This window comes from Enoplosus armatus, chromosome 14 (genome assembly GCF_043641665.1).
Source record: "Enoplosus armatus isolate fEnoArm2 chromosome 14, fEnoArm2.hap1, whole genome shotgun sequence".
Classification (NCBI taxonomy): domain Eukaryota; kingdom Metazoa; phylum Chordata; class Actinopteri; order Centrarchiformes; family Enoplosidae; genus Enoplosus; species Enoplosus armatus.
Window position 1 is genome coordinate 340,546 of NC_092193.1, and position 21,160 is coordinate 361,705.

Here is a 21,160-nt window from a genome sequence, read left to right on the forward strand (position 1 = left end):
AAAAGTGGAGATAATAAAGATTTACAAGTGATGACTTGTGACTCGTGAAATGAACAGGAACATTGTCTCACTGCTGCAAACATGATTTTGAGAATATAAACACTACTTTACTAAGTAAAGTAAACTTTTCCCTGTCTGTCAAGAAATATGTAAAAAAGTAACTCTCCTTAAAATGACACACTGTTTTTTACATGTCAGATTAAACAAAAGGCTTCAATCTGTTCATCAGTGAGCTTTAGAGCTGTTGGTAGGTGGACAGAGCCAGGCGAATGTTCCTTTAATTCATTTAACCTCCTCCTTCTTCTTCTTCTTCTCCTCTTCTTCCTCTTCCTCTTCTTTTTCTTCTCTGTAGGAGTGGTGTGCTGTTGCCTCCAGGCGGCCTGGCTGTTGGACTATGCTGTGTTTGTCCACTGGGTGGCGCCTCCTGAGCCGAGCTCACCACCTCCCTTCCTGCCCCCCCCACCTCACCGCTCAGTCTGTCACCATGTACGCCACCCGCCTCTACAGCACAGCGGGGGGAGGAGGAGGAGGGGGAGGCGGAGGAGGGGGGGGTGGGGCTAAACAGGGGCGAAGGGCGGGGCTGGCCATGCTCGAGGCACCCCACCTTCCCCATCACTCGCACCCAGCCCCACCTCCCCCTGCCTACCCATTGTACCAGGGCCGGCCCGATGCCCACCGAGGAGCTCACTTCCACCACCACTACCACCCCCACCCGCAGCCCGCCCACCTGGCCCCGCCTCCGCTTCCTCCTCACTACCAGCACCACGCCCACTTCCACATGTACGGAGGGGGGGGCCCAGCTGGAGGGGCTGCCGCCGGCAGCAAGAAGAAGACGTGGAACTTCATCCACGAGAAGATGAGTTATGACACGTTCTTCACCATGAAGCGTCTGATCGAGCGCTCGCGGCGTCCTGATGAGGTGCTGCGCTGGGTCACCCAGAACCCCGCCAAGATCTCCCACAACCACTACCCCGTCGCCCTGCAGAAGATTGGACAGCTGCTGCAAGCCACGCCGCCGCCACGATCCGGAGGGGACGATACCGACACCGAGGCTGCAGGAGGTGGAGTTGAGGGGGGTGATGGACGTCAGATCCTGGAGCAGCAGGACTTCCAGACGCTTTGTAACGCCATCGTCAACGACTGCGCCAAGTTTGACAATTTCAGCATCGTCAACTGCCTGTATGCTGTGGCAGCACTCGGTGAGTTGACCAGGATGATAAAACACACAGGAACCAGTTAGAGATCAATGATCTGCTGGTCTCTATATGGTTCTATATGTTTTATATGTAGTTTTCAGAAAGTCCTTGTTATTAATGACACCTGTGGCCGTGAAATGAACAGCAGTCAGCATCCAGATCCATACTGTATAGCTAAGTTACAGCTAGCTGGCTAACTTGAACGTTACCTTAGCTCAGGTTACAGTTAGTTGTCCACCCCTGACTTGGGCGATATGTTAAGTTTTTCCAGCTGGCCATTGCCGATATATTCCCGCGGGCGTGTGTGTGCAGCAAGCGGCATACAACACCAGAGACCCCCGTGGTTTTAGCTGGGAGCTTTTGGTGGGTGCTGGTCGTTTGGTGACATTAACAGACTACATTTCTAAGCCAACGGTAGCGAGTGTTGCACACTGTTTGCACTGTTGGGAAGCTGAAAATGGATCTGAACATGGAGCTGAAGAGAGGTTCAGGCACTCGCTCATAACGTCACATTCTTTGGATTTTCCCAGAAAAACCGTCCCGAGTCCTTTACATAGAAATCAGTCCACAGGCTGTTATAGGCAACCGAGAAAGTCGGGGAGGGTCTCATTCTTGAAGTGATGTTACACTCCGTTCACACATTGGAAATAAAAAGTGATTAATACATGTACAAGTGTTACATACAGAACCTTTAGTAGACTTTACTTTCAGGAGAAACTCCCCTCAGGTGAGGCTCCACCTAAGTAGCTGCAGCCTGCTTGAAAATGACATCATAATTTTCTTATGTGTGACATCATTATACAACAATTTGCATTTCCATAAATATAGATAGATAGATAGAAAACATTTTCAGAAAATGAATTCAGACTAAACTGAACTGACTGATCATCACACCTGACTGCGTCTTGCTGCCTGTTTAACGGTCGGTTATTTCACTCAGAACAAAGTCAAAGGAGCAGGAGATAAACCAGATAAACAGTGGGGATCATTAGCACACGTGTGCAGGTATGGGCTGCTCTGTCATGGTTGAATCTGGGTGCTGAACATGCTGCTGTCACCGAACACAGTACAGAGACTTCAAGTCCAGGGAGACAAACTCAAGTTATTATATTTGTCACTTGGCCTGTTTTTGAAAGAAAGTCGCCAAATAGGTTTTAAAAGTTGATAAAACCAGTGAGAAAGTACCTGAGTTGCAACACAGACTCTTGACTCTTTATTAGATGCTAAAATGTGCCATGTTGCAGTTTACAGATGCACATCTGTATTTGCTCACATCTGTTTCAGTTTTGTTCCAACTTGTTTGATACGAACTGTTTTGATGTTGGTGACTCTTCAACATTGAAGCTGGAACATCAGGTCTTATCTGAGGTGTTCTGATGTCTGTGATGTGTGGGGGCTCTTCAGGTCTTCCTAGTGACTCTCAGGTGGTCCAGGTGTTGGAGGCGGAGTCTCAGTCCAGACTGAACCAGTTTAACCAGAAGGACGTGTCCATGGTGTTCAGCTCCAGTATGAAGCTCCACCCGGGCAGCCAGCACCCCCTGACCGAGGCCTGTCTGGCCGGCCTGGAGAAGAACCTGGACAGAGAGCGCCACCCGCAGACGCTCTTCCTGCTGCTCTCGTACTACAGACTCAAGTGGCGCTCGCTACAGCCGCAGGAACCTGCAGCTAATGCTGCTAATGCTGCTACCGCTAACAATAGCAACACACCTCCGAACCCTGAACAACTGCTCGCCAACAGGTGAGGCGAGACTGTGTTTAATGAAATGATCGGTTCATACGTCCTGATGTTCACTTCACACACACATGAATTATAATAAGTTTTAATACGTTTTTTTTTAAGGGGTTTAGTTTTTGAAATGAGTGGACAAATGAAGGATCTCTGGATACAAACACACTGATTCAGATCACATTAAGGGTGTTTGTTACACAGTGAAACATTTTTTATAGTTTTCATCTCGGTATATTTCTGTCTTCCTCCGTCTTTCAGGAAGATCTTGCGTCTGGTCAAACACACTCTGGCCAGTGTCAGCGGTGTTCGTGACCAGGAGATGGCGCTGTTGGATGAGATGTTGGCGGCGTGCGCTCGAGAGGCAAGCAACAAGAGTCTGGAGTTGATCTTCAGCTCTCACCTGTTCTACCAGAACAGACAGGAGAGGTTCGTCAGCAGCCTGGCAGGTAAAGTCCAGTAGGGCTATCACCACTGACCTCACCACACACAGGGTTCATTAACAGATCAGTTCATTAAGAGATTCATTACCATCAGAGCCGAGTGAATCCAGGTATTTTGTCGACCTGAAACCTGATCTAAAATGGAACCGGCTGTTGGAACCCAAACCTACAAGCAGGTTTGACACACTGCCGTCTCCATGTTGAGTCCTCGCTGTGTAGATCATGTTTCCCATCGTTATGTTGAGTTCTGTGTCCACGCCTTAAACCTACCTCCAACCATGGAGGACGGCCCTTTGGGAAACAGACTTTGACACCATGTTGACTGTCTTGACCATGTGACCTGTCGTGTGTTGCTCTCAAACAGAGGAGTTGCCAAAGAAGGTGGACAGCATCACTCCGTACACGATGGCTCTGATCGCCAAATACATCGCTCGCCATCGACTGAGAGAGACTCGACTGCTCGACACCATCGCAGACTTCCTGGTGAAGAAGGCAGAGTACCTAGACAGTAAGGTGAGGACTGGACAGGTGGTCATCTGGTCTTCAGTACTTGTGTACAGGACTGCAGGTGTGTTTGTGTGTGTGCCCTCAGGTGATTCAGAAGCTGGTGTTCCCATTCAGCAGGATGAGTTACCGTCCGTCCAACGAGCAGCAGTTCTTCTCTCGGTTGGAGGAGGTGGTGGAGCTGAAGGCGCTCAGCTCGCCGCTCGCCACCGTCAACATCCTCATGTCTCTTTTCCAGCTGGGTCATTTCCCCGGCCTGGTGCTGCACCGAGTCTTCTCGTCTGCCTTCATCAGCAACGTCACCAGTCAGTACCAAAAACAACCAGTAAAACAACTCAACACAACCAATACAGCTCCCAGTAAGACTGTAGAGTGTGATTTGATCTTGTTACAAGATGCTTGGATTCAGAGTAAATATTCACAAACTATGTGACAAGGTTTCCTCAGCAGATGGCAGGTAGTTAAAAGTACAGGTCTGGTGGTTTTCTGTTTTTTGATAACCCCCCACCCCCCACCCCACAGACAGTCCGTACGCTCTGATCGTCCGGCGCTACCTCTCTCTGCTGGATGCTGCTGTGGAGCTGGAGTACCGCGAGTACACTGGACCACGACTGCAGGATGCCCACAAGGTCTTGATGTTTGACCACGCCCTGACTGCCGATGAGGTCAACCGCAAGTACAGGTAACACCCAGACACACACTGCTGCTGTGTCTTCAGGCTAGTTGTAACTGGCTCTGATCAATTTGTGTCCTGTCAGTTATAAAGGTCTGGTGGCAGAGGCCCTGCGACAGCTGGTTGGAGAACAGAACTACAAACAGGACGAAGTACTCGCCCCGGGATACTACACAGGTATTAGAGACTAAATACTACACACTAAATACTGCAGTTTTTTGTGTGTTATAATCTGAATGTTGTAATTTAATCCTTATCATCTGTTCATCTCCAGACTTTGTGTTGTGGATGGACAGTTCTGGTCGGGTTCTACCCATCAGAACCGGAGCTGGTCTGGCTCTCAGCATCGTTCCTCCATCCTGCGTTGCCGTGGTGTCCAAGCCAACCGATGGTACGGTTGCCGTGGTGACTTCAGAGTTCCAGAAGTTCTCTCCGTTTGCAGCGCTGGAGGAGGGTGCAGAGCAGCCGTGCCAGGTGGGTGAGGCCATGGAGTCCAGGTCCTTCCTCCCACACCACATCCGCAGCACGGCGGGGGCCCCGGCAGCCTCAGGGCCGCGGCCTGGGACTAATGGTGGCCCCTTGGACTATGGACCCTACTACGTCCCTGCAGCGGAGTACTACTCCAGTCTAGCAAAGGAGCACTCTCTGGAGAGCCAGGACAGCTCCACACTCAGCAGCCCCCCCTCTGATGGCCTGGCCCAGCCCGGGGCCCAAGGACCTGTTGGGGCCACAGCCCCTGACTCACTCTTCCAGTTTTCCATTGGGAAGATCCTGGAGGACGAGGGGGGGGCAGGGGCAACGGGGGGCCAGGGGACAGACTGCGAGCTGCCGGGATTCTACGAGGGCGTGACATATTCTGAGGGGTCCGGGGCTGATAGAGGACCCCCATCACCACCACAGCTCCATGCCCCCGACAGATCCGACACAAACAACCCATCAGCAGAGCAGAGACAGATCAGGAGGTCAGCAAACCTGCTTAAACCTGATCACTTCAGTGTGACTTCACGTCATATCATGTGCCACGATATGTTAAGCTGTGTCTGGTCTCTGCAGGGTCATCATGTCCGTCAATGATAAGTGGCATTACTGCCACAACTCTGAGGTTCTGGTTGGTTCTCGGGCCATGAGGGACCGACACCTGAGGCTGCTGGGATACATCATCCTACAGGTCAGACGCCACCCACAACTCACACACACTACATATTTAAATGTTTTAGACCATTGACTACAAATCCTGTATTCGTTCTGCCTCTGCGGAGCGGTTTCCACCTCGGCTCCCTCGATTCCCGTTTTATCTTTCAAGCAGACCAACAAAGCTGTCCCAGTTACATGTTGTATCTTCATCCAGTGGTGTACTGGCCACCGCAGCGTTGGGCCAGTGGGCCGTCAAAAGTTTTTTTTACCGGCCGCCTGTCAGGACCTGTCTGTCTCTTCACCGGCGGGCGGCAGCCCTGCTCTGTGTGTCTGTCACCATGAGAGTGTGCTGTGTGGGACTGGACTCACTGGCCAATCACAACTAGTTAAACTACGTCCTAGGCTCCGGCCGCTCCGCCGTAGTAGCCTACTCTGTCGCTACTGTTGCGGCCGTGAAACAGTGGATAAATTCTTTTGAGCATCGCAACCCCCGCGAAATGACTTAATAAATAATACTCCAGAATTGTTATTGTTACTTCTTTCTGGAGTGTTATTTACCTTTGCAGTGTGATACCCTGATAGTTGGAGCTCACCCTCCGTTCCCCCTTGGGAACCATCATTCTGGTCTGATAGTCCACAAGACATTGAAGAGTCAACCAAAAGTCCCACAATGTCCAGAGCTTTCAGCATCTCAGGGTGAATCTCATCCACCAAGTCTTCCCTCGAGCCTTCCAGCTCTGACTCCTCTGTGGACGACTTGTCAGTCCAGTTCAGGAGTGTTTCTTCCGCCGTCCGATAATATCTTCAGTCCAAGTCAGCGGTTCTCTGCTGAAAACAGCCTGGGCTAAGCCCTGCCTTCCCCTCCTTAGTCATCTGATGGACCAGAACCTCTTTGAGACGGAGCAAAAGTCCTTGGTCTCCCCAAACTCTGAACAGAAGCTGCAGTTTTTCTGAGCTCCTGATACCCGTCTGTTACTTCAGGAGTCCCCCGGGTCAACCAAGCTTGAAAGGACTCCTTCAGCTTAACGGCCTCCATCACCACCAGTGGCCACCAGCGGATTCTTAGATAAGTGCCATGGCATGGTCCACTCAGACTCCATGTTGCATGTTGTTAGCTAACCAGCTAACAGGTTTAGTGGATCGCAGATATAGATCAGAGCTCAGACCATCATCTCCACTTTGAGTTCAGGACTTGATGCTGCATGCAGTCACTGCAGCCGCTGGTTGTTGGTCAACAAATAGCTCCAACACTAACTGCTGCTAAAACCACAATGTCTCCTTTTTGCGTTTTGCCACCTGTTCAATAAACAACATAGATCAGCCTTTGTGCTAAGCTAGGTTAAACACATGCTGGACTGATCTCTGTCCTGGAGTTTGTTTGTCATGTGACCTGTTATCTTTCTTGTCCCCTCTCAGCTGCCGTACCATGAGCTGGAGAAGCTGAATGGCATTGAGGAAGTGAAGCAGTACTTGCACAAGAAGCTGCTGGACGTCCCGCTATGACGCTCTGTGTGTGTGTGTGTGTGTGTGTGTGTGTGTGTGTGTGTGTGTGTGTGTGTGTGTGTGTGTGTGTGTGTGTGTGTGAGTGATGTCATGTCACGGCTGCTTCAGGTCTGTAGTTTGAATCCTGGTTCAGTCCAGGTCTGTGTGTTAGCCCCCTGAATGGTGAAATCCTTGTCAGTCAAACATCAGGGAGGAAAACAGCAACGACGTCTTCACGTTAATGTCTTGTTTATTCAGATTACAGCTGCAACTAACAGTTATTTTATCAATTAATCTGCTAATTATGTCCTTTATTAATCAATGAGTCTATAAAACCTCCTCCTCTCAGTAAACTGAGTCTCTTTGTGTTTTGGACTGTTGATATTTGAACACATCACCTTGGACTCTGAGAACATTTTATAAACCACAGGAGGGACCCGTCAATCAACAAGATCATCAACAGAAGAATAAATAATGAAAATAATGTGTAGTTGCAGCTGTACACATGAACATGCAGGCCGACTCATGGACCCCCACCAGGCTCTGCAGCTTTTTAAAGGACCTTCCCGCTGCTTTCTGACCATTTTCCAAATCATCCCCCTACATGACGGTCTGATGCCAGGTGTGTAATTCAGGGGGAAATACGTTTCTTTCGTTTTTATGTAGTTTTTTGCTTAAAAACAGTAACATTTTGATATTATCAGCCTTGAAAACCCAACATGTGCAATATGTGCGTAGTTACAGAATGTAAACTCCTCTTGGTGTCATTAAAAAAAACCAAATATCCTGAAATATGACCATTAACTCAAAGCATAAGGACAAACAATCAGTAAACATGGATGTAATGAATTTTAAAGTTTGTCATGTTAAAAATGTTTCAAGTGTCCTTGAACACATCATCAGGGCTCACCTGCTCAGGTGTGATGGTGGTTTGTTTTGGAACATGGTCAGCAGAAAAGTGAAGAACCACCGACGGGTCCTTTAATGTGTCATCGTGTTCGAGAGTGTAGGCTGTGATCTGATTGGTCACTGTGGATGAACAAACATTATATCTTTTTTGGGGGGTGGGTGAAGGGGCTTTTTATAAAGTTTGGTAACCGTGGTAACGATGATGTTGCATGTGTGGGACTGTTTTTGGGGAATCACTGTTTTATAAAATCAGATGATGGAGCTGGGAGTTTGAGTTTTTCTGTGGTGAGAGCAGGGGCTGATGGGTATGGTAGTTCTCTGCGTGCACACGGCTGTCCGACGGGGAAGGGAGGGGGGAGTGTTACCATGGAAACATGGTGCATGTGCCAAAGGCCTGGAGGACGAGCCAGCTTCGGTATGATGTGTGGGGTCAAAGGTCAGATTATTTATTTGTGTATCAGGTGACGGACGGACGGAAGCTTGTTTATATTCTATAAATCTATTAATTCAAATGTCTATAAAACCTTAAACAAACTGAACGAGTCTGTCGTTTTTTTAAATCAAGAATTGTATTATTTTTACTGACTGATGTCATCTTACCACAGGTGGACGAGGTCAGTGTTTTACAAGTCGCCGGTAAATCACCAGTCGAGTCCAGCAAGGTTTAAAGGATGGCTTTCATGGTACTTTTTAACAGCAGTTTTTAGCCCAAAAAAACGAAGGTGTAGCCTATGAAGGTAGAATACAGGAAACGAAGGGCTCAACAGATTGTTTTCAAATGAATGACTAGATTATGGGTTAATTAAGGAGCATTGTTACATAGCCGTGATGTCACACTGATGTAACCTGTAGCTGTGATGTCATGGTTGGTTTGGTCACATAATAAAATCAGACAACAGAATTGAGAAAAAGTGCATTTATTTGTTAATTTTCTCAGGCAGGCGGCTGATTGGAGGTTGAACACTGGCTCCTCCCTCAGCAGTAACTAACAACAACCAATAGGCTCTGCCCCTCCCCTGCCTGTCAAACTCTATACAAACCCCGCCCCGCCATCGTTCCAAAAAATAAAACAAACCTCTCCACCCGTCTGAAACGTCCGTCAGATAAAAACCAACAAACACTCGATAAAAAACAGAAACAAACACACGAGTAACAAAACACTCCGTCAGGCACCGCCCCCTTCAGCGGGAGGTGGGAGGGGCCAGCGCGACCGCAGTATGACGTCACCACTACTCATTGGTCCGCCGGGATGATTGGCATGTGAGGAGGCGTGGCCTGCACAGCCCATCCTCTCCAATGAGGTGGAGATGGAGGAGTTAGTCCGAGTCAGAGTCACTGGATTCCTCAGAGGAGCTCTGATCTTCATCGTCGTCCTCATCCTCATCATCGTTCTGAGGAAAGAACAACCAGTCAGGGTCAGCTAGCATGTAACTAGCCAATCACAGCGACTCCGTACAAACCAGGGTCATCCGGCTTCTACATGTGTTGGTTCCTCCCCTCGATGCTCTGCTTCATGAACCCTCCGGCGCTCCGATGATTATGTAGAACCCAGAAGATCCTTGTTTGTACTGACTCGCTGTGATTGGCTAGCTTTCCATTAATTTACCTGTTCATATAATTATGGTATTTTTAACAGGATCTTTGGGGAAAAGAATCAGTGGATTGTAAGAATTGGTTATTATTCAATAAAAAAACCTCTTGGAATTTAAGAAGGAGTTTCTGGATCAATTAAGGTTTTAAGAGTTTAATAAAACCCTTAAACTTGACCAAACATGAAAAACGTGTTTTCACCTCATCATCATCATCGTCACTGTCTGTGGATCCCGACGTCTCGTCATCTTCATCAGAGTCAGACGAGTCGCTCTTCTCCTCGTCTGAGTCAGACATGTCCTGCTGGAAGACAGACAGACAGACGGACGCTGCTTTACAACACAAAGCCTGACAGACCGCACCGAGGGAGAAAAACTGACAAAGACCGTGAAACGAATGAATGAATTCCTCTTTATGTTTATTATTTATTGATGTTTTTGTCCCTCAGTGTGTTATTGTTGTGTGTATGGTGTGTTACCTTGGCTCGGTACGCCATGGCCCTCTTGGCCACCCCGACCGTCTGTGTTGCGGCTCTTGAACTCGCTGCCTTCCCCTTCGCCGTCACGCGGACTTTACCTCCCGGACTGCTGCGAACTTTAGCTGTGCTGCGACGTTTCTGATGGAAACATACAAACATGTTGACGCACTGAAACTGAAAAAAAGCTGCATTCGCCGCAAGACGTTAAACCAGGCTAACGTTACATTATCTTAAAGACAGTGAAATAAAATGTTTACTGTGACAAAAGTGTTTTCATATCAAAGTCTTTCTCTTAATTAGCTTAGAAATGCTAATGCTATGCTCCATTAGCTAAATACTGAGTCACCCTACTAATGTTATGTCAATTTAGTGCCGTGAGTTTATGGTGGATTAGCTATGGGGATTCTGCCATGCTAAATTTCAATAATAAAATGATACAATGTAATGTCTCATTAGCGTATACTGGATCATTGGTAGTCTAAAGCTACTGGTGTTATGGTAGCTTGTGATGGACCTACGGGCATTAAGTTAATTAAATAGCAAGGCTAAACTACATAAACATTAAACGCAAGCTAAGGGGACGTTTTACTGATCCATTATTGGTTATATTAGTAGCTTCACCGCTGCTAACTTATGTTAGCTGTAGTTCACGGGCCAGTGAAGATAAGAAGCAGAAAAACTGTGATACTGTACCAGGAAGTTCACTCAATAACTGAACAAATAAAGTTTGGAGAGACTCACGGAGGTGGAGAACTCCTTATAGACGGCTCGATCCTGGGGAGACAGAGACTGAAGAGAGCAAACAAAGTTAGTTTTCATTTCATGCATTTCACATCTCAACTTTTCTTTCTGCTTTTCATCAGTTGTGGCCTCTAGAGGGCGACATGATGTCAGAGGTCTGGAGAAACGCTGAGCTCTGATTGGCTCTGACTCCTCCGTTGTTAAACTCGTCTTTATTAAAGCTTTTTGGACAAAGCAACAGAAATACTGAATAAATGTTTTCCTATTGAATATTTACAACGACGACGACTCTGCAAACTGTGAAACACGTTTACAGGAAGTCAGTTTGTTCATGAATGTTAATTCAGCAAAAGATGAAACTCTGCTGTTGAAAACCTTTTTCTCATGACATCATGACTTCATTCTTTTAATATATCGTCTTTGTTTCTACTAAAATTAGAACTTTTTTAAATCTGAAGTTTAAAAAAAAAAAGGATGCTCCTCTCCAGACCCGTGGTTGCCGCGGCGACAGTGTGAGAGCCGTAGTGCCGTTGAGCGGCAGGTTACCTTGATCCAGGCCTCCAGCTCGGCCTTGTACTCCACCTGCTGCTCCTCCACCAGCTTCTTGTACTTGTCTTTCTGACTCTGAGTCAGTTTGTGCCACCTCTTCCCGATCTCCACCATCCGCTCCTTCAGGCTGAAGTGGTTCAGCTCGCCGTTGGTCAGCAGCTCCTGGGAGAACATCTGATACCCGCTCCTATTGGACGGAAATAGCAGGGGGAGGGGCTTATTACAAGGCTGCTTTCAACTAGTTAAAGTTTGAATGAAACAGTCACATGACATCTTTAATCGATGACGATTCTCCTCAAATATTTATAATCTGGGACGTTTTTTAAAGTCAGTTCTAAAATGTGCATATTTGTATTTCTTTGTCTTCTAAACAAAACATCTTCAGATTAGTGCAGTTTAAAATAATGAACCCCCTCCAGGTTACACAGGGTGGAATTAAGGGACAGCCCGAACTGCTGGAGGTGTAGGGGGGGCACTGGTTCAGACTGGAATAAGTCACAGAAAGGAAGGCGACCACCAGTCTGGTTCTCTCAGATGGGTATTGTGGGAGCCCACGAGGGTCCCTCTTATAGACTCACCAACCAGGTGGAGAAATATTACACTCAGTGGGCGAATTACATGTCCTTCATGAGGACCCTGAGACCAGGATTTACTCCACGTGCAGTGTTTACCAGCCTAGTTATTGACTTTTCTTTTGGTCATCGACTGCTCAGCCATGTGATGGATCTGATGTGTCGTCTAAAAACAATAACACTTAAACACTTCCTGTCAGACTCACACTGGAGGTTTCTTTGGTTCTCCGTCAAACTTTGGTTTCCTCTGACTCTGACCTGCAGGTGGAGCCCTCATCTCCAGCAGCTCCCTCTGCAGGACGCCAACAGTCAGTGCAACACAGAGAGAAACAACATGAAGTCCATAAACTGTCCTGTCCATAACCGATGGGTGGGGGGCAGGTACAAGAACAAGGTCTGAAGTAATGAAAACATTTATTTTCAGGTGGTGGGCAGAGTCAGTGGGGGGCGTGGCTCACTGACCACAGGTTGGTACTGAACCTCGTAACGCTTCTGGTCCTCCGCCGCCTTCTTGATCCAAGGAATCTTCTCCTTCTTCTCCATCGACTTCCAGGCCGCCTCCATCCCGGCCTGGGCCTTCCTGCGGTCGCTCTGTGGAACGAGTCACATGACCAGCGATGACCAGCGATGACCAGCGATGGGTTAATGACACTGAAACAAACTAAAATCCTGCTGCACTCATAGTTACTGTACTGAGCAGTTTTACTGTGGCCTTCATACGTGAACATGTGTTTCACAACATTTTTCTCAGTAGGTAATGAAACTATAATATTAATAATATAAAGAAGTCAATCATAAGATGGCTCACTCTGTATTTAGCCAGGTAGTCTCCGATCACACTGTGCTGCCACATCTCCTCGGCCGTTTTAGGCGTCTCTGGAAGCTTCGCCGTCTTTTTCCCGTCACGTCTTTCCTTCGGCGCTCCGGCAGGTGCCCACGGCTCTGGCTCTGCCTCCCGACTCCGCTCCTGAGAAAAAACGAGTTTATGGATGCTTTAACCAAAATCAAAGTCAAGTCCATTTTATGTACACAGTCTGAGAGCCTCTGTCCTCTGAGGGCATCCACAGGAGTATCATAACTTTTTTTAGACCTTGACAGAAGGAGACTTGGCTCTGTGTGGGCTGGAGGCCACGCCCCCTCCTAGTTTGGCCCCACCCAGTTTCTCCTCAGTCATGACCCGGTCTCGCTCCTCCTCCGGGAGACTCTGGAAAACACAATTCAACTTAAAAACCAGCCAATATTATATCTTCTGTGCTGACTCGTCGTCTCTATTTAATATTTCATGGATTTATTTTGTTTTGCTTTTAGATGAAATGACTGAAGTGCTTTTTACATCTAGGACATCATCCAGGCAACCGAAACGTTTTCAGAAGGAAGCAGTAAGTATTCGAATTAACTCAGGTTCTTACAGTATGTACATGTACACAGCTGATTAGACGCTGACGTACCTCCAGAAACCTCTGCAGGTCGACGTCGTACTGCTTCTTCCTCTGATAAAACACCAAGATTAGACAGCAGCATGAAGTGAGGGTTCACACAGTGAAGAGGTGAACCTGCTGTGATGCTGGCGTTGCTACCGACCTGCTCGCAGCGTTTCTGAAACATGTCCTTCTCTTTCTGCGTCATCATTTTCCACTGTTTACTGCAGAGGACCATCCGCTCTGTGCTGGGGACGTCCTTCATGTTCACCATCAGCTCCGCACAGTACAGAGAGTAGCCGTTACTAGCCACAGACACACAGCTGTTAGCCACTTCTACCATCCAAACACACACTGACATCCTACAACTCATTAGTCTCCTGCTCGTAACCTGTTAGCTCAGCAGCGTCCTGACCATCAGCAGTTATCTGTGGCTCATCAGCACGTTAGACTAACTCACGCTGTCCTCCATCATTGTTTCTCTCTCGTTCCTCGGTGCAGCTCTTCACTAACATCCTGAATGTCAGCTGATGACTGTTCATAAGAGCGTTAGCATTTTGCTAGTTAGTCTTGACCTTGTCAGCTGAGTGTTAGTGGAGACTCACGGTGGTGGTTTCGTCGGCCGTCCATCAAACTTGTCCTTCAGTTGTCTCTCCGCTTTAGTGAGGACGGACCGAACGTGATCATCAGAGGCCACATCTGGATGAGCTTCATGATACGCTCTCATGCTGCCCTACACACACACACACACACACACACACACACACACACACACACACACACACACACACACACACACACACACACACACACACACACACACACACACACACACACACACACACACACACACACACACATCAACATCAACATCAACATTTCCCTCCTGAACCTGGCTTACACAAGTTCTCAATCCTGAATACTGCAAACGTTGACTATATAACACCTGAGCTCAGGTCTCAGCTGTTCAGGATAAATTCAGTTCAGGTCCAGTTCAGTGTGGGTCACTCTAGTCTAGTTCAGTCTGGTTTAGTCTAGCCTGGCCTGGTCTGTTCGGGTACCTCGTAGTCTTTCTGGAGCTCCAGGGCCTTGCTGATCCACTTGAGTCTCCTCTTGTCAGACAGTTGGGACCACTGTCTCCTCAGAGCCTCCTTCAGCTCCTTCTGACTCACCTGGAAACAAAAGACAGGTCCACTTTGGAGAAATCGTGTATTCCTTAACAACAACACAGTTGAAACATTCAAGTTTGTAGTCATGGTTTTAAATCGAGCTGTAGGTGCAGCACAAAACTGAAAGCATTTTTCCCAAATGTGAGTTTGCACGCGGGACTTTGAGCAGTAGCCAATCAAAACCAGTCAAATAATTTAATAAGGAAGTGAGATATGACGGTACGTTGCCATTAAGAGCTTATATATATATATATATATATATATGTACTGTGCGTGTATATATATGTGTGTGTGTGTGTGTACCTCTGGATGCAGCTTCATGTAGGCCTTCTTCTCGTGGTTGTACCACAGCTGTTGAGGAGTTTTAGGTTTCTCTGGCAGGTCGGACTTCTTCCTTTCTTCTATCAGCTCTGGATGATCCTCCCTGCGGGTCAGCTGACGTTAGCCGGTGCTACATTTCAACAGCATTAACAGCTACTTTATAGTGTCAGTCTAATAAGCAGTCGGTAGTTGAACCTACTTGAATCGAGCCATGTTCTTCTCAAACTCTTCTTTCTCTCGTTGAAATTCAGTGATGTATTTTTGCTGCATGAAAATAAAGAATATTATATTTTGTTCACAAAAATGGAGGGAACAACTGGATTATCACGACTAACCTGTGTTTAAAATTTATTGTATTGAATGTTTTCTATTGAGAATATATGAAGCAAATGTTAATATCTGTGTATCACTGATGTTTTCTGCCAATCAGCTGCAGAGTCCAGACCTTCTTCTTGTCAGGCAGCTCCTTGTACTTCTTGGACAGGATCTTGGTCAGGTCCAGGTTGCTCATCTCCGGATGGATTTTGGCGTATTTGGCTCGTTTCTCCATGAAGAAGCGGAAGTACGGAGTCAAAGGTTTCTTAGGGAAGTCTGGATGAGTCTGTTTGAACATGAGGGGGGCCAAAGGTCACCCGTCAGAGGAACAGACGTACTCACTGGAAACACTTTAATTTCAATCATTTGTAGAGTTTCTTATCCTGTTCTGCTTGTGTTTGTATTTTCACTTTACTGAATGAAACCTCATCTCCTGAGATGGATCAGCAGTAAAGTCTGACTCAGTCAATCTCACCTTCAGTTTCTTGCCTTTGTATGGATTCTTCACAAACTCTGTGGCATCTACGATGAGCTCCGTCATCGTTCTGTACTTACGAACCTGAAACACAAAAACATGACGGCTTCCTGTGATCAATAAATATATCAAAATGGGATTCATAATCAATATCAGAAGCTGTGTTTCATATTATATATTTATATATTTTTGTGACTACACGTCTGAAAAGGTTTCTGTTCTTGTTCACTGATGTTTTTAATACTTCTGGTTTGTAAAGATCTTTCTGCTGATGATGTCGTTTTACATGAAGAGGTTTATTCAGTTGAACAAAGTTACCCTCAATCGAGTTATTTGGTCAAAGTAAATAAATATTTGTGGCTGTAATAATTGTTAGTACCTCAGATGAGACTTTCTGCCATTTCTGGCGGCACATGTCTCCGGTGAAGCTGCCGAAACAAACTTTCTCCCAGTCGAAGTGCGACTCTGTGGTTTTATATTTCATGCCGTCTGTGTCCGGCAGCAGACTGCGAATCCTCTCCAACAGAGTCAGACAGTCCTCTTTACTCCAGTCATCTGCGCGCGCACACACACACACACACACACACACACACACACACACACACACACACACACACACACACACACACACACACACACACACACACACACAGATTAGTCTGGAACCTCTCAGTTCATTCTTGACTTCCAGGGGGGGCGTCATCAACGGGCGCAGACCAAAACGCCTCTGGACACTACAACCAATCAGAGCAGCAAAACCTGAGGTACCGCTACGTCAGGTTTTGCTGCTAGGCTTTAGGTTAAGCTGCTAGGCTAGGTAGCTAGTTCCAACATCCAATAATATGTCTTCTAGTTCAACATAATACACAATGTGATTTAGAAGCCAACACTTTGTTCGGAACGTGAACGAGCGTCCAGCTGGTTTAATACTGACGCTGAGATGTTCCAATACAACAAGCAGCAGCGTCACAGCATCGGCTTCTGCGTCATCTCCTGCTGTATTCTGATTGGTTGGTTTGTAGTCGTGGGTCGTAGCAGCGTCACATTGTGAAACTTTGGTCCTAAACGACTCATGGAGATCCAGGTCCCCCCCCCCGTTTGGAGCTCCAAACAGAGGTTTCAGCACGTTTGTCTTGTGATTGTAAACAGAATCACAGGCTGAGGAGAGCCGAGACTGAAGGCGAGTGTCGGGTGTTGATGAGGTCACAACAGATTGGTGGTTACCTGGTTCACTTTTGATCCGGGCGCTCTGAGCTCTGGAGACGCTGCTGCTGCCGTTCATCCTGCAGCGACTGACGGAGAAGACTCCGCCCCCTCCCTCCTCTAAACAAACACACACACACACACGTTAACACAACTTTACATCTCACAACATTTAGTGTCCACTTTATTAGGGACACCTGTTCTGAAGTTCTACCTTCATGAAGTTTTTAATGTTCAGTTTACGGCCACATTCTGGCTTTCAACTGTATCACATGGTCTTCATCAGTGTGCTCAGTTGTCATGGAGACAGCCAGTTGACATGTGAGCTCAGACGCATCAATTCACTTTGACGACAGGATGATGAAGATGAGGATGAAGAGGAGCAGTGGTGGAAAGTTGCTAAGTACATTAATCAAGTACTGTACTTAAGTGCAATTTTGAGGTACTTTTATTTTACTTGAGTGATTTTTCATGTTATGCTACTTTATACTTTGACAGCTTTAGTAACTTTGCAGATTCAGATGAATACAAAATACAATCAACACATTAAACTACCAGCAGAATATAAAGTCATTAAAATGAGCTGCAACATTAAAGTGATGAACACATGAATGCATCAATAGTTATAATCCAATAATATATATATTATTCTGCATAATGAATACTTTTATTTTGGTACTTCAAGTATATTCTGACGCTATACTTTCGCTTCAGTAACATATTGAATGTAGGACTTGTAACTTGTAACAGAGTATTTTTACACTATGGTATTAGTACTCTCACTGCAGTAAAAGATTTGAGTACTTCTTCCATCATCGAACTGATGAAGACTGTGATACGGTTGAATACTCGGAAGTGGAACTTGAGTTGAACAGTAAAGTTAGTTTGTGATGTTGTGACATTAGATAACAGATTTCAGACTTTAATTCTGATCACAGAGGCTTTTCTGAGCGGCTGGTCCGCCAGCTCCTAGCCCGCCAGCTCCTAGCCCGCCCAAAGGGCTCTAATCCCGGCTTGTCCTGACCCTGACTGACCGGCCGAGGCAACCTTTCCCCGGCTGTGTTGTCACCGCGGTCCGCTGACAAGGTCAAAGCGAGGGGCAAAGATTAGGCGTTTTATTTCTGTACTTCTACTGTAGCATACGAGACAATTAGCTTCAAACTGGATCTCAGCTAACGGCTAAACAATGTTAACAGATATTAAACGGACTGTTATTGAACTCAGTTACAGGTCAGGCAGAGGGCAGGCTGGACTCGACTACCATGTTTCACCGAACTCCATTAAAGAATGTGTCACTTTAAGTCGAAAGTGCGTAAATCTTTTATAAAGCTCGTATAATACATTTTCGACGATCTTAAAGAGAAACTCTTCAATTCGGCACAAACCCAATACATCACACAGCTCTTATTTTAGTTTTTAAAATGTCCATCTCTAAATATACTTCTCCCAAAATAAAGCACGGAAGAGCAGGTCGGACTGACTCTGTAAATCCAGAGTTTGTTGAAATGAAGTGTCGCTTGAAGATTGTTCACTTGCCGAATTCTCCAAAACATTTGACCGGTTCGTGAGAATATTGATGTATGTTCTACATGACACATGCCTTTGACACTTGCAATTAAGTGCAAGGAGCGGGCCGTTAGGCTCCAGCTGCCCCGGTAATGGCGTCCGTTCTCCGGCAGGAGTCACCACGTAGCTTCCGCTGGCACGCAAAGAGCTACTCGAGACACAAGCTAACGATAACCTTTTTTGGTTAAATGTGTAAACTGCGAGTTAAACTTAGAAAATACAAACACGAAATAAATCTAAAAGCACTTTTAAACTCAAACCAACGACTCAATTTGACACGTGTAGCACATAATCGCATCATTTAGCAAACCTGCTTAAATGATAAAATTCGTCGATATCTGTGTCTTTGGTTGTGAAAATAAAAAGATTAAAATGGCGAAATATTCGTCTGGTGTGAATCATTTAACTGCCAAACTACAGAATTTGATGATTTCGGTGCTGAGCGGGCTGGATGGCTTGCTGCTGCCCCAGAAGCCTTCACTGCGAAGCCGCCATGAATGTTCTGTTGACTCGGGGACAAACGACCAGAAAACCCCAGAAATCTGTTTAAAATCACAACTAACTACTTACCTGCAGATTGAGACAGAAACCCGGGTTAATACTGCACACCACTGTGGTCGTTTGGATTATTTCGGGACTTTCAAAGTGTGTTTTTTTCAGCCGTAAACCCCGGGGAGTCAGGTCGAAACGAATCCGACAAAAGGAGCGTCTAGTCCGGTATGAAACTCCGCCCAGCGCCGCAGGGGGAGGAACTCCGGGGGAAAACATGAGGACAAAGGCGGAGGATGAAACCAGAGACAGCGGCTAAAGCACCAGCCTAACCCGTTAAAAACTAGTTTACGTGTAGAATTATCATTTTTATTTTATGTATTGTAAACAAGCTTTCAGTCAGTATTTACATAAATTAAACTGCGACAGCGTCCTCTTCTGTAAATCTACCCTCCTGACTTTAACCTGGTCCGGGTCCAGATGCTGTACCGGCGGGGAGACAGAGGACTGGGGCCCGGGGACCCGACGACCAGCCGCCGATAGAGATGCGGCCGGAGGGACGTGGAGGAGAGCGACTGGTCAGCTGCTCCAGGCTCCGAGAAGAAGAAACAAAGTGTACAGAAAGTCATACGATCTGCCGGCTGCTCAGGTCTCCCTCCCCGGCCTGTCGCGGTGCTAATCAGCGGCTCGGAGACGACAGTGTAACCTGCATCCTGCAGGACAGCAGCCCGCATCCACATGGCATCCTGCCCGCTGAGAACACACTGTTTGCCAGGTCTGATCTCCCGACTCACCGGTCCCTCCCACAGAGAGCTGTGCAGTGAGGGCTAATCACTGATCAACCAATACATCCAACTGTTCGATACACCTGTCCTCCTCCGGGGAAACTCCCCACAGGTGTGTGTGTGTGTGTGTGTGTGTGTGTGTGTGTGTGGAGGGGGGTTATTTCTTAAATAAAATGCAGTTTTATAAATAAAATAAATGTTCTACAGAGACTTTATGTTTTGCTTCTTTATGAACTTTGTCCAAATTAATTGTTGTAAAACCCTGTCAGATTGTGCGTGTGTGTGTGTGTGTGTGTGCGCGCGCGCGCCCACGCGTGTGTGTGATAGGGACAGTCAGTTTGGCGCCTGTGTTTTACTGTTCACCTCACGGCCGCCACCTGCTGGTCGGGATGATCAGTGGCGGGAAGTAGAAGTTCATTTACGCAATCAAATCCCATTAATTAACCCTTAATACATCTTAATAACGTCTGATTCTAAATCAGTGTGTTTGTAGCCAGAGATCCTTCATTTGTCCTTTAATTTGAAAAACTAAAGCCATTAAAAACACCTTAATTTGAAAAGCCCTTGAAGAACACATGAAGAAGAGTTTAAGGGCTTTATGACTTTCCCCTTAATTTCCTCCTGAATGTGAAACACTTGATGAATCCATGAATGATTTTGACAAATTAATGGAAACATTCACGGACGAATATATTATCACGTTACAATCCATTAATTTATTCTTTTTTCCACAGCTGTGGACCTCCACTGTTGTTCAGAGGTTTCACAGGTGATCTCACCTGAACGAGGCAACGCTGTCACCAATACTGAACTACAACTACATGTCCTCTCCGAGGGGGAAGTGTGCTTAAGGCTGGAAATAGGGCTGATAATGTGACGGAGTGAAAAACCCATTTATAAACTCAAAGTTTTTCTTAAGTGTTTTCACTGAAATCCAGTCTCTGCTGGAACACTTCAGGGTCAAATCGGTAAAACATCACATGACAAATACAACCAAGTCCCCTCCAGGATCCAAACCACAGTGTAGGTCCGCCCACCACCAAAATACAAACCTCAGGATTGGATGCTGTTATCATTCTTAAATCGATTGACAGGCCTGTTGAGGTATCAATATGTTCTGATGCTGTTAAATGTTCAGGAACACAAAAACAATTAGATATTTTCAATTTGGATCCTTTTATTAACAATTATATTTCAAATATTGAAGTCTGAAACTCTTATCACTTACCTGTGATTTATTGGGTAAAAAACACACTGATTAGGCCTTTAAATATTATTCCTGGTGTGTTTTACCCTACCCTCTTATGTGGGTTTAGTTGTTACAAACAAAACTAATCACCAAATGCATATTTTCCATAATGCATCTTTAAGTGCTAAGTGTATAAAATATGAGCCTGGCACTGATTGGATGAAAGACTGAAG

The 21,160-nt window shown here is 46.3% G+C and overlaps 2 protein-coding genes across 4 annotated transcripts; one reads left to right on the forward strand and one right to left on the reverse strand.

Moving 5' to 3' along the window:
* Positions 1-586: 586 nt before the first annotated feature.
* Positions 587-8,577, forward strand: fastk (Fas-activated serine/threonine kinase). Its single transcript, XM_070918652.1, has 10 exons — positions 587-1,199; positions 2,601-2,934; positions 3,184-3,371; positions 3,730-3,878; positions 3,958-4,174; positions 4,392-4,551; positions 4,628-4,719; positions 4,817-5,504; positions 5,596-5,710; positions 7,093-8,577. The coding sequence occupies exons 1-10, from the start codon at positions 587-589 to the stop codon at positions 7,177-7,179; spliced, it is 2,643 nt and encodes an 880-aa protein (XP_070774753.1). The 3' UTR covers positions 7,180-8,577.
* A 391-nt stretch (positions 8,578-8,968) lies between these two features.
* Positions 8,969-19,171, reverse strand: ubtfl (upstream binding transcription factor, like). 3 transcript variants are annotated; one of them, XM_070918420.1, is made up of 20 exons: positions 19,035-19,171; positions 16,920-17,018; positions 16,075-16,250; positions 15,696-15,779; positions 15,351-15,506; positions 15,105-15,169; positions 14,888-15,008; positions 14,477-14,587; positions 14,021-14,148; positions 13,579-13,720; positions 13,446-13,487; positions 13,088-13,201; positions 12,806-12,964; positions 12,478-12,588; positions 12,204-12,289; positions 11,423-11,612; positions 10,877-10,924; positions 10,136-10,273; positions 9,859-9,960; positions 8,969-9,458 (listed from the first exon to the last, which is right to left on the reverse strand). In XM_070918420.1, the coding sequence occupies exons 2-20, from the start codon at positions 16,975-16,977 to the stop codon at positions 9,384-9,386; spliced, it is 2,106 nt and encodes a 701-aa protein (XP_070774521.1). In that variant the 5' UTR covers positions 16,978-17,018; positions 19,035-19,171; the 3' UTR covers positions 8,969-9,383. The 3 variants fall into 3 exon arrangements, with proteins under 3 accessions (XP_070774521.1, XP_070774520.1, XP_070774519.1); XM_070918419.1 differs by having other exon boundaries at positions 9,859-9,957; positions 12,460-12,588; XM_070918418.1 differs by having other exon boundaries at positions 12,460-12,588.
* Between the last annotated feature and the right edge of the window lie 1,989 nt (positions 19,172-21,160).

What these genes read in the sequence shown, in the direction of transcription:
- fastk (XM_070918652.1), top strand. Translation starts at nt 587, where the DNA reads ATGCTCGAGGCACCCCACCTTCCCCATCACTCGCACCCAGCCCCACCT. An exon ending in GAACAACTGCTCGCCAACAG is followed by an intron (nt 2,935 to 3,183) that starts GTGAGGCGAGAC and finishes TCCGTCTTTCAG; the next exon opens with GAAGATCTTGCGTCTGGTCA. An exon ending in GTTCGTCAGCAGCCTGGCAG is followed by an intron (nt 3,372 to 3,729) that starts GTAAAGTCCAGT and finishes GCTCTCAAACAG; the next exon opens with AGGAGTTGCCAAAGAAGGTG.
- ubtfl (XM_070918418.1), bottom strand. Translation starts at nt 16,977, where the DNA reads ATGAACGGCAGCAGCAGCGTCTCCAGAGCTCAGAGCGCCCGGATCAAA. An exon ending in GGCAGAAAGTCTCATCTGAG is followed by an intron (nt 15,780 to 16,074) that starts GTACTAACAATT and finishes TTTGTGTTTCAG; the next exon opens with GTTCGTAAGTACAGAACGAT. An exon ending in CCAAGTCTCCTTCTGTCAAG is followed by an intron (nt 12,965 to 13,087) that starts GTCTAAAAAAAG and finishes GTTTTTTCTCAG; the next exon opens with GAGCGGAGTCGGGAGGCAGA.